Genomic DNA, 13,020 nt, shown 5'->3' with positions numbered 1-13,020 from the left:
TAGCATCTTGATTCCCACGTGTTCTTTGTTTCTTGTGTCGCGGCGGTCCAGGTTCCGGTGGGAGCCCAGAGGTGTCGGCCGAACCTCGGCGTGTTCTGCCTGTCCTGTCTGTTTTCTGCATGTGCAGCTCCGCCCTGCACGGAGACGCACGCAGCGGTTGCGTAACTTGACAAGGCAGCGCAAAAAAAAAAAACAAAAAAAAAACACGAGAGGAGAATGAACGCCTGCTGACAGCTGCCGCCTGCCTTGTTGTGACATTTGTTTGAATCACAAAATAATACATATGCTGCATTCATTTTCTGAGCATTTCGGGTTCGCTGGGAATTATATCCGCCTTAATGGCCTCTGTGTTAAGTGATCCCGTCTGGGTCGCTCCGGAGCAGGACGCATCGTCGTCTGTCAGCAGAGCCGGACTGAAGGTTGAGGATCACGGACAAGTGTTCTCCAACAGCAGGGATGCGACCACGGGAACTTCCACATTTCACCATTATCATTTGGTAAGGATCCCTTATCTCATCCCGTTTCTATTATTACCAAAGATACCATAGTATCATTTGGCGATAATTAAGGGCACCGTATGGTGCCCTTAATTAGCATATGGAATCTGTCTCGTGACCTGCAGTTGACGATATTAAATTTGGATTGCAGGGCAACAGAAACAGGCTATTTGACAGAACAGATTCAGGTCGAATATTAATAGCTTCCTAATAAAAAATGTCGTTGCCTCCTTTTGGCTGAATCCCTCCACTTTCACTGACTGAGCAGATGCTGACCTTCTATGACAAGTAGACTAAATATGTCCAGGCAGTATAGGGGTAGGTTAAATCATACAGATGCATACTTGGGACATGAAACTGAGGAAGAGGATGCATTTATGTGGCTGGATGGTCTAATTTCAGCCATGCATTTCTCTAAGTCAGACCAGCAGCATTCCTTCAGGGCTGCAGCTTTATGAGTCAGACTGACAGGACAGGAGAAGTTCTTTAATGTGGTCATATTTACTCAAGTACAGCTTCGTGCCTATTTACTTCCCAATATGATGGAGTGACAGATACTTCCAGGCTCGTGTTTTGTTATTTTGTGGTACACGATGGTTTGCATCAGTGTGGAAATGGAGTGGATATGTGGTGGAGGTTTTGCATTAGTCAGCTGGTCTTTTTTTGGGGCCTGGTATGAATGGTTTTACGGGAGAGGTGGGAATGTGACATCAGCCTACTGGGGAGTTCAGCGTCCATGATACATTCTTCACTGCTGACTATTGACCTGGTCACTCTATTTTCCGCTCTTATATCAAGTGATAGAGGAAGAAAATATATAAAAATCAGAAGATAATCCAATGAACCAAATACTTGTTTCACATTAGTCTCACATTAAAACTGGCTGTGTTATTCACAGGGCTCAAAATGTTTCAGCATACATGATGGTTGATTCAGTCACACAGACATATAATAATATGGCTTTATCTTTGTTTCAGGGTAAATCAGAGATGAACAGCTATCCTTCTCTCCACCAGCAGGGATTAGGAGACCCCAAGGCGTTGTGCCGGGACAGCGCTCTAATGCTCGAGCCTTCCTTCAGCGAGGACCTCAGCTGTCCTTACAGCATTAACATGAGCTTACTGCTTCCGGACATCTCCTACCTGCACCCTGCCCTCTGCAGGCCTATGAGGCCCTTCAAGACAGAGCCTCTTTCCCACCCCCTCGTCCATCCCGGCTGTCAGGACACCAGAGTGCCACCAAATCTCCCAGAATACCCAGCTGTTTTCAGTATGGCTGATACAACCGGCAGCAACTTCTTGGTCAAACAGGAACTGTCATCTGTGGACTTTCAGGATGTAACCATGGTCCAGCTGCTGAACTCTGATTTGGACCAGCTGATTCATGGCGTGCAGGTGAACTCGGATTTGCAAAGTGGCATCCATACTTGCCCATTAAGTCTTCCTCTTGGGAATGTCCATTTAGGCCCCGTCCAAAACTCTGAAAAGACATTAAGTGGGCCACCGAACGAAGTTTACCCACCAGCCGCATACTTAAACCATCAGCAGAGACCAACATATTTGCCACCATCCCCACCTAACTCAGAGCCAGCAAGTCCGGGCCGAGGAAAAGAGATTCTCCACAATTTTTCTCCGCCTCCTTCCTACGAAGCAAGCATTGCCTCCAAATTGACTTTTCAGAACCATAACTTTGAGCCCGGTCAGACTTCAAGTCTCGCATCAACCCAAAGCCCTAATACAACTCCCGTCCCGAGTTCCCTCGCTGGGTTAGTCCACAGCTCAGGAAGGCTTCAAAGTTCAAGTCTCTGTCCGATTCAGCCCACCGGACCGCTTCAGACCAATTTGAGTGCTGGTCCATTGTCACCGGTCTTGGCTCAGTCAGCTCCAGTGAAGTTTAACCGCAGGAATAATCCCGACCTGGAGAGAAGACGGATTCACCACTGTGACGTCCCAGGTCAGAACAAAGTTGAAGCTATACTTCTTTATCAATAGATAACAAAATGTACAAGTTATAAATATTGTTCCTGTTTTTAAGTCAGACCGAAATCAGTAATCACATTCAACTTTTCATGTTAAAAACCTTGAAGACAGCATAATAAAACATTAAGCAACAATTCTTATTTGGAAATGTATAATATTGTGTTTTATATACCTTATTCCATAACTGTTCTTAGTTGTCTCAAGAACTGAGAGGGAGTGGGCGGGGTTTCATATTTTGATGATCTGACCTGATTGGCTGTATGTAAATGAGGGTGTCTGATGACATCATGAGTATTAGAAGCTGATCTACGGGGAGCTCTTTTAAAAAGAGAAATTTTGAAAAAATGAATTATGGAATAATACTGGGAAAAAAATTGTTTGAATTTCAGTCCGACTTTAAGACTTCCTTAGTTACATCTGCAGTGCTGTTGTATGTCTTCAACGGCCTTAAATTACTTTTTCCCCCCCGATTAGGATGCAAGAAAGTGTATACCAAGTCTTCCCATTTAAAAGCCCATCTCCGGACCCACACTGGTAAGAACACTCAAAAGAATGGTTTTGAGTCTTTTTTTTTTTACCCCCCCTTTTCTCTCCAATTGTATCCAGCCAATTACCCCACTCTTCCAAGCCATCCTGGTCGCTGCTCCACCCCTTCTGCCAATCCGGGGAGGGCTGCAGACTACCACATGTCTCCTCCGATACATGCGGAGTCGCCAGCCGCTTCTTTTCACCTGACAGTGAAGAGTTTCACCAGGGGGACGTAGCGTGTGGGAGGATCATGCTATTCCCCCCAGTTCCCCCTCCCCTCTGGACAGGCGCCCCGATTGACCAGAGGAGGCGCTAGTGCAGCAGGACACATACCCAAATCCGCTTCCCACCTGCAGACACGGCCAATTTTGTCTGTAGGGACGCCCCAGCAAGCCGGAGGTGACACGGGGACTCGAACCGACGATCCCCGTGTTGGTAGGCAATGGAATAGACCGCTATGCTACTCAGACGCCCCATGGTTTTGAGTCTCGTTAGTTATTTTGGAGTGACTTTAAGTTGCCGGGCAGAAGAATGTTCTTGGCAGATGTATTCTGTCCATATCTTACCACAGTCAAATCATTTAAACTTTTCTGATCTGCTGGACAGCCATAGAATAAGGCAAGAAATATGATTCACACCTCAAAATAGAAGTACATGTATGGTAAACCACCAGCACGTCTTCCTCTACATCGAAACACATGGAATGTTTATTTGGGGCATGTAGGAGGAATATATCTAATATCTCAAGTACTGTTGTCCATCGTTGAATTTGAGAGGGAACAATACATGTACTAGGGAACAACACATCGCTGAAGCGATAAATCGGATAATTGACCAGTCAACTGACAGAAAATTAATCGATTATAATTTCGCAATAGATTTTGGTAGTTTTATTAATCTCGAGTCATTTATCAAATACACCAAACGTTTTCAGATTACAGCTTCACAAATTGTAAGATTTGCTTGTATTTCTCTCATTCATATCTCTCGCTGGTCAGTCTAAAGGCCAGTTTTTCCTTCTGTGTAGAATCTATGCCATAAGTACGGCGTAGCCACGTAACCTACGCCATAAGCTACGCCATAGCCTGACGTGCACCTCCCCAGAAATGTAGCTACACGTCGCAGCGACACTGACCGCCAAAACAGTGATCGGTCTGCTTGGTAGCACTGCATTTCCTCTTACACATTTCCTCATCCATGTCTCCCAGTGGCCGGACAAGCACAGAGAATACCCCCTCAATCTGCCTCAGTTGGCTCAGTGGTCTTACACTTCATCTCCTCTGACATTTTCTCTTTTCTGCATTGCATGAATTTAAGTAAAACAAACTGTTGTTCAACATTAGCTCCAACTCCAACATGACCTGCTCAGTTTCAGTCGCCATTGTGAAGTACATGAAGAAATTTCTGTCTATGAAAAAACAACACAGTGGCATAGAAACCCCACCGCCAACTAGCCTTCTGGCGGTGTAATTGCACAGCGAGCAGACACACCAGCGCACAAGTATGAACACTCACAACGGTGTAGGCTGCTTGCGTAAGCCACGGCGTAGGCTCTGCGTAGGTTCTATGCAGGATAGACAGATCAAGCTTAACAGTTTTAAGACGTCACTGTCAGTTGTGATGAGCATTTATCATTATTTTGGATATTTTATAGACTAAACGATTACTCGATTAATCAGAAATATACACAATTGATCATTTAATCGATAATGAAGAAATAATCGTTCATTGCCGTCCCAATATCCGCAACTATTTCATATTGTCTTTTGTTCTTCTTGCTGCGGTGTTGCAGGGGAGAAGCCTTACCGATGCTCGTGGGAAGGCTGCGAGTGGCGCTTCGCGCGTTCTGATGAGCTGACCCGCCATTTCCGGAAACACACCGGGGCGAAGCCTTTTCAATGCGGCGTGTGTAACCGCTGTTTCTCCCGCTCCGACCACCTGGCCCTCCACATGAAGCGCCACCAGAGCTAGAAAACCTGTATCGACCAGACAACGGTTTGTTTCCCATGTAATGTGAACAAACCGGACATCGAACCAACAGATCAAGATTGTCTCAGAGGATTACGCCACTCCGTCTGCAAAGGAAACGTCCTGAGCAGGGATTCCCTTCAACTAACTGTTGTGTTGGGTTTATTTTGACGGACGAAATGTCACCTTCATCTGGTTTTCTTTCTGTTTCTCTTATCAGAAGAATATTCAAATGCTGGTCTACGATTTTCAGGAAATTCTGTCATTGTGATAAAATGTTTCTTAATTCATCTGTAGCTTAAGTCATGCTATGATAATACGTTCTTATTTTACTTCATTTGCATTGAATCATTTAAATGTAGATTTAATGGAATTTCCGCTGTAAGGTCATGTCGTGGAAAACTGGATAAGAATGCAACTCTTTAATTTCTAGTTTTTTTTTTTGTTTTTTTTTTTTTTGCCTAAACCATACACCGTAGTCAACATATTATTGGGGCATCTACAGATTTAATTGCATTAGTAAATAATCATAAGCACCCAAAAGGCACAAAAGATTATTATGAAAAGTTTGGTTGACTAATATTCTGCTCAGGAGGCGAAGGAATTACTGTCTCACGTTATAACAAGTAGCTGTACACATTAATAAGCATGCAGAAGTTTACATAACATTAAGCATTACAAGAAAAAAAACCCACCAGTATGTTTAAAAGCAAAAGGAAATCAGGATTTGGAGCTGACATTTCAGGACCTGACGGTTAAGTTTAGACACAAATTGCTACATGGTTCAGGTTAGAACTGGTCTGCTAATGCTTATTATAAAGACGTTAAGTTTGGATTAAAAAAAGGAAGAAGATACAACATTCCAAAATGTATTAATAAGATGGTTATTCATATTTTTATGCATTTACTGATGTCAACGACTGTGTTGTAAGAACTTGTAAGTGCCCTTTTGCTCATTTATTAATCACTTTTTTGCAGCTGCTCATTATAAAGTGTCATCAGAACTACACAATGTTTGTGGGAGTAACTTGTTCCCAATGTCTCACGTGGATTAGCTTAGCATCAGAACTGACTGTTAGCTAGCAAACCGCATGGCCGGCCCAATACACATAGCATTAAGCTAAAATGGACACAAAGGGCTTAAGACCAACATGTTGAATGGAGATCCAATCTCAGAGAGCCAACAAAAGAAACCAGAAGTATTTTTTAAACTGGCAGAGAAGTTACTAGTAGACCATTTGTGTGCAGTAATATTGGATTCTTCATTTTAAATTATATTACAGCTGTTTCCCAGGCGCGCTAAGTCTTCATACATGGCCTTTTAATGCAACACAGATGTGGTCATAGCAGAAAGCTTTATTTGATTTTTCAGACGAGTGCACAGATAAAAATCTAAATGGTGCTTAAGTACTTGTCTGATTCCTTCAGGTCCCCAGTGAGCATTCAAAATATATCTATCAGTGGATAAATCTATTCATTTGAATTACTTTCATTTGATAAACATAATGGTTGCTATGGTTGCTCAAGGCTGTTATTACTCCTTATATATCTTTTACCTGTCTTTGTCGCAGCTGTGTTATTTCTGTCATTTTGAAGCTGGTTTGAGATGAGAAAGTGAGAGCCGCAACTTTTGTACATACTTGTACAAAAGAGCGGCAAGAGAGACGACACTCCCTGCACCTATGAATGTTTTGGATCCAAATTCCTCCATTTGAACCCGACATCAGGGTCGACGCCATTCTACTCATTGTGGGAATCAAATGTCTGAATGGAGGTGAACTGACCTGGGGACCTGCTGCACAGTCAGATGCTCTCCCGCCACTTCTCTCCGCTGATGGATGTACTTTACTTTAGATGAAGCGCTTGCACCTTTGCAGGTCTATGTATATTTTTTGCTTTCTTTCATACTGTACAAGAACATTTTTTGATTCTTAGACCTTTTTGAAGTGCCTTTTGATATTTTCTTCATGAATGAAAAAAAAAAAAAGTTCCCTCGTGGTTCTTATCGGGTTCTGCAAAAACAGTTCTGTGTGTTTGCTGCATTTTTGTTAATTTTACAATTTCCAAAATTCAGGAAAATCTGGGTGTTCTGAGAAAAAAAAATGTTTTTATGACCAAAGTCAGCTAAAATTTGACTGTGTATGGACATATATATATATAATGATTTCATGTTGCTGTACCCATTGAGATGTACTGTGTATATTTTGTACTATCTGTTTTAACATAAGACCCACTGATTCGCTTTGCGTATACAAGGTTTTCTATTGGTCCATTTTAAATTATGAGACTGGTTTCATTTTTATTTTTTTAAGTCGACGCTAACAATGACGAAGCATGATGATATCATTACAGTTTACGCTGTCATCAGGTACTACGTAGTTTAGATAGCTGTTCATTGTGGAAAGCTCCAGTGACTTATTATAAAACTTCTTTTTAAACGGTGCTCATGATGATTTTACATCGTGGACAACTTTTGTGTAAAGCATTACACAATGTGTACTACGTAGTAAATATAAAGAGCTAACGCCTGACTAAATACTATGAGCTAAGACAGCCTGCATGGCCAACAGAGTGGATTTTTATTGTCTGTTAAACCTGTCTTTTTTTTTTAAATGTATGATTTGTACTGTTAAAATATTGTCTTGATGTTGTAAGTGGGTATTTTTTTGCAACCCACTTATGCTTATCCCTGTGATCCATGTTAATTTTTTCAAAGTAAAGGTACTTTCTTGTCTGAAATACTACATGTGGATAACTGGGGAACTAATAGTGTAGCATATACATACTAGCAAATACCAACGTATGCCTAGTGTAACAGCAGGATTCCCTCGCTTGGAAATAGTTTTGTCAACATCTAATGGAGCCTCATGTCTATATCAACATCTCATCATAGGGGCGTCCGGGTAGCGTAGGGGTCTATTCCTTTGCCTACCAATATGGGAATCGCGGGTTCGAAACCCCGTGTTACCTCCGGCTTGGTCGGGTGTCCCTACAGACACAATTGGCTGTGTCTGCGGGTGGGAAGCTGGATGTGGGTATGTGTCCTAGTCGCTGCACTAGCGCCTCCTCTGGTCGGTCAGGGCGCCTGTTCAGAGGGGAGGGGGAACTGGGGGGAATAGCGTGATCCTCCCACGTGCTACATCCCCTGGTGAAACTCACTGCCAGGTGAGAAGCGGCTGGCGACTCCACATGTATCGGAGGAGGCGTGTGGTAGTCTGCAGCCCTCCCTGGATCGGTAGAGGGTGGAGCAGTGACTGGGACGGCTCAGAAGAGTGGGGTAATTGGCCGGGTACAATTGGGGGGGAAACTGGGAAACCCCCCCTCCCAAAAAAAAAAATCTCATTATGACTGCATTCCTCTGATTTGTGACTGTTAATGGAATAATGGTAATTGACGAGGAAAGGACAACCAATGCAGTATTGATAAATTAGGTTGATATTGGTCCAGGTGCACTTATCCTTAACAGTGACATTATCCTTAACAGTGACATTATATAATGCACACAATTCACCGTCCACTTTATGCACACCATCTCATCATCTCATCCGCCACAGGCCCAACACTGGTTCATTACTGAGGCGTCCATGTTTGGTGTTGCTGTTCTTGTTAACATTTCTAGAAATCTCAGTGTAATCCTCGTTCATTTTGTGCGGATAAGTGCCAGTGAAGTGAGTCATAGAGGTGGAACAAGGAGGTGCCAACGTGTGCCTGCTGTACCAACCTGGGAAGGCGTCTCAACACGTTCAGACAGTGAGGGAAGTTCCACGTGAGGCTGTAAAAGCTGTTATGGGACCACCTTTGTTTGCTTTCTTGCTCCCTTTTGAGTCTCCTTTGATTGTTCAGCGTCGGGGGTTTTGTGAGTGATAAATTACAAGCAATGCTAAATATACACCAGCGAAAACAAAAATCATGTCCTGCTCATGTAGCTTGTTAGAAAACATGCCCAAATTGTACTGCATTGTTTATAGTGGGTGGGGATACCTGCAGTCAGTTTAGACTGAAGATATCACTTAGATGAGTGCTGAAACATATCTGTCAATAAACGATGTATCCAGATGAACTGATTCAACCTTCTTTGATGCCCAAATCCAGTTACAGCACCAGTACTAATGCCGACTAGATGAATACCACGAAAGTGGCTCTTTATATTTAATATATATATGTATGTATAATATGAATAGGCAGATGTATAATATCACATGATGGCCATGATTTGTTGCGATAAAGCAGGATAATATATATGTAATACATATATGTGTATTTGTGTACTCCTTGTCATAACCAGATAATCGCAGCGTTAGGACCGGCCTTAAAGGAATATCAAACAAAAGTTCAATCGTTTCATCTGGATACAACGTTTATTGAGAGAACTGTTTCATCACTCATTTAAGTGACTTCTTCAGTCTCAACTGACTGCAGGTATCCCCACCCTTATATACAATACAGTTGCATAACGACCAAAACGAACAATCAGTTTCATAAGCAAATTGTCATGATCATTACCTAGAGTTTCAATGGCCATGTGTACTATTCACAGAGGATCTATGTGAAGAGGGAACGACCATCCCTGAACGGAGGGGTGGAGGGCTTAGAGTACATCAGTCGCCATCTTACAATGCTGTGATTGCAAATATTCCCCAATCCTCTGTGAATAGCACACATGGCCTTTGTAATGCCTAATTATTGGTCACGGTAATTTGCACATGAAACCGATCATTGGTTTTGGTCGTTATACCACTGTATTGTTTATAAAGGTGGGGATACCTGCAGCGCGCACTGGGGCGGTTTGCAGCTGAGTGTGAAATGGCTGGGATGACAGTCAGCACCTCCAAGTCTGAGGCCATGGTTCTCTACCGGAAAATGGTGGCTTGCTCCCTCCGGGTTGGGGATGAGTTGTTGCCTCAAGTGAAGGAGCTCAAGTATCTCGGGGTCTTTGTTTATGAGTGAGGGTAGGATGGAGCGGGAGATTGACAGGTGGATTGGTGCAGCATCAGCAGTAATGTGGACGTTGTACTGGACCGTTGTGGCGAAGAAGGAGCTGAACCAGAAGGCAAAGCTCTTAATTCACCAGTCAATCTTCATTCCAATCCTCACCTATGGTCATGAGCTTTGGGTACTGACCGAAAGGATAAGATCGCGGATACAAGCAGCTGAAATGAGTATCCTCCATAGGGTGTCTGGGCTCAGCCTTAGAGATGGGGTGAGGAGCTTGGAAATCCAGAGGGAGCTTGGAGTAGAGCCGCTGCTCCTTCGCATCGAAAGGTGCCAGTTGAGATGGTTCAGGCATCTGATTAGGATGCCTCCTGGGCGCCTTCCTTTGGAGGTTTACCGGGCATGGCCAACTGGGAGGAGACCCAGAACTCGCTGGAGGGACTACATGTCCAGTCTGGCCTGGGAACGCCTTGGGATCCCCCAGGAGGAGCTGGAGGGCATTGCTGGGGAGAGGGACATCTGGAGGGCCCTACTTAGCTTGCTTCCACCGCGACCCGACCCCGGAAAAGCGGCTGAAGATGAGATGAGATGAGATGGGTACCTGCAGTAAGCTGAGACTGAAGAGGTCTGTATGTGAAGTATGTGGACTGAAGACACAGCTTCAGGAGCAGACACTTGGTTAGTGTTAGGGCCCTGACACACACCGGCACTAGTCGGACCCCTGTCGGCAGCTTTTCGGCCGATTCAGCATGTTGACATGGTGGAGCCTGTCGGTGAGAGAGATCGCTCTGATTGGCTGTTCAGCTTAGTGAATTAGCGCTAAGCTAGCGAATCAGGGCCGTCGGCTGTAGTCTTTGCGGTGTGTTCAAGTGCTACTTTTTGGCCCAGATGGCAGGCGACGTGAGGCGTTGCAACGGTCGGCCTTCGTCGCCGCTAGTCGGTTTGGTGTGTCTGGGCCCTTAAGATTGGTCCTATTGCTAAGGGTGGGGTCGTTTTGTAATTTTCTTTTTGGATTTTTCCCTCTTTTTCTCCCAATTGTACTCGGCCAATTACCCCACTCTTCCGAGCCATCCCAGTTGCTGCTCCAACCCCTCTGCCAATCCAGGGAGGGCTGCAGACTACCACATACCTCCTCTGATACATGTGGAGTCGCCAGCCGCTTCTTTTCACTTGACAGTGAGGAGTTTTGCCAGGGGGACATAGCGCATGGGAGGATCACGCTACTCCCCCAGTTTCCCCTCCCCCCTGAACTGTTCCCCCGACCAACCAGAGGAGGCGCTAGTGCAGCAACCAGGACACATATCCAAACCCGACTTCCCACCCGCAGACACGGCCAATTGTATCTGCAGGGACGCCCAACCAAGCCAGAGGCACAAGGGGATTCGAACCACCGATCCCCATGTTGGTAGGCAACGGAGTAGACTGCTACACTACCCGGACACCCAGTCATTTTGTAATTTCATACGGACTACCTCCACTACTTAATCAACTGGAACGCACGCGAAGACTTGACTTCTTAAGAGACTTAACATCATAAGAGGCATTGTTTCATCCTCCTCTATAATGATGTCCCTCCCCTTATCCACAATATCCCTAGTGTTCTGAATGTGATGTTCATTACTGCCTACCAACGGGTTAAGAATAGATGCAAGAGACTAGAGATGTTATAGGTCACTAAGTTAATCATACAAACAATAGGCCATTATGGCACATCCTGTTTATGTACCATAGGTAGCCCATACAGACTAGGTGTAGCTTCCCCTAGGTATAATCTATGGTACAAAATTCTGTCAATAGCATTGTCCTATTCTCACAACTTCAGACAATCTATTGTGGGAGTGCAGGAATGAGGAGACGGAGAGATCGAGTCGAGTCAATTCCGTTTACTCGCCACACAAAACAACACCGATACGGCTCAATCTCTTGTGGCAACCAGCTAACCGCTAGGCTGCTGAAAACATGGCTCCACTATTGTATTTTTAAATCACGTCAGGACACAGCGCTGTCGCTCGACACAACCTCTCCGTGGCATTCTTTATTTCGACTGACCCAGCATCAAAGGCAGACCCGATCAAACAACCCAGAGCCCGCAGGCATCACCAATCGATCCCAGCACAATAGAACAGCACCAAATCAAATGCAGCACTGTCGATGTGTGCATACATAACATCCACCCCGGAAACCCTAAGCAGTGCCTACGTCAGCACTCTGAATGTCTGCCTTAAAGGAGCAGCAGCCCCTGGTGAATCTACCCTCAATTGTGTATCACCACACTATCACCTTTTTCTTGTAACCACTGCCTGGCTCTTGTTTCAGGGGCTCATAAGAACTGATTTAACTTTGATTTTCTTACCTGGATTATCGGGCATGCATAAATACACCTTAAAGGGATAGTTACGAATTTTTCGAGTTTACTTCTGTTTTAAACTTACCGCTCATGCTAGGTGTCATTTCTAGCCTTGTCTTCATGCTGGACACGGCTCCAGCTTGTCATCTCCAGTTCAGTGGAGGTCAAATCCAAAATCCTCCTACAGTGTAGACAAAACACTCCACGGTTCAGACGAAGCTAACGTGATTCTGTTATATAGCGAAATAAAGAGGTCGTTTTAAACATGTACAGTCATTTTATTGCTACATTCTCCTGACAGTGTTAGCTTTGCGTATGACCCGCTAGAGGCAGCGAGGGTTGTCGTTCTCGAGTCTGGACTCGGTCTCGAGTCCTGAGCGCGAGGGTCTCGGTCTTCTCTCAGACTTCGCGGTATAGTGACTCGGATGTGACTCGGTCAGTTTGGACTTGCGCTAATTTGTCAAGATCGATGATTTTCATTTACTTTTTCTTAAATTTTTGAAATGAATATCAAACCCCCCCTTTTAGGTGATCAATGAAGTGCAATCTAATTTGTTTTGTTTTCTATTGTTGTTTTTTATCATTAAATCTCTGAAACACTGGAAAACGGGAATCTTTCTTCCTTAGCAAACAAAAAACCCTGAATATATTAGTGTAGTGAAACTGAATTTTACTACGATGGCAGACTACTACAGTTCGAGTCATTGTGCTTAATTGGCCTGAAACTGTTCTGGTATCGGCCAGGTTTCAGTCCCATTGAATTGGACTC

The 13,020-nt window shown here is 44.3% G+C and overlaps 1 protein-coding gene across 1 annotated transcript; it reads left to right on the top strand.

Annotated features, from left to right (window-relative positions):
* The first annotated feature begins 338 nt into the window (after window positions 1-338).
* On the top strand, window positions 339-4,975 carry klf5b (Kruppel like factor 5b). Its single transcript, XM_056290109.1, has 4 exons — window positions 339-497; window positions 1,475-2,450; window positions 2,951-3,010; window positions 4,797-4,975. Exons 1-4 carry the CDS (start codon window positions 339-341, stop codon window positions 4,973-4,975), a joined length of 1,374 nt encoding a protein of 457 aa, XP_056146084.1.
* The last annotated feature ends 8,045 nt before the right edge of the window (window positions 4,976-13,020 follow it).

The sequence above is a fragment of the Lampris incognitus genome, chromosome 11 (assembly GCF_029633865.1).
Source record: "Lampris incognitus isolate fLamInc1 chromosome 11, fLamInc1.hap2, whole genome shotgun sequence".
Classification (NCBI taxonomy): domain Eukaryota; kingdom Metazoa; phylum Chordata; class Actinopteri; order Lampriformes; family Lampridae; genus Lampris; species Lampris incognitus.
Note: the sequence above shows the minus strand (reverse complement) of the source record. Positions and strands in the feature narration are given on the sequence as shown.

Excerpts from the sequence above, each read along its gene's own strand:
- klf5b (XM_056290109.1), top strand. The coding sequence starts at position 339 with ATGGCCTCTGTGTTAAGTGATCCCGTCTGGGTCGCTCCGGAGCAGGAC. Across the intron at positions 498-1,474 it reads CATTTCACCATTATCATTTG|GGTAAATCAGAGATGAACAG; the intron begins GTAAGGATCCCT and ends TCTTTGTTTCAG. Across the intron at positions 3,011-4,796 it reads CCATCTCCGGACCCACACTG|GGGAGAAGCCTTACCGATGC; the intron begins GTAAGAACACTC and ends GCGGTGTTGCAG.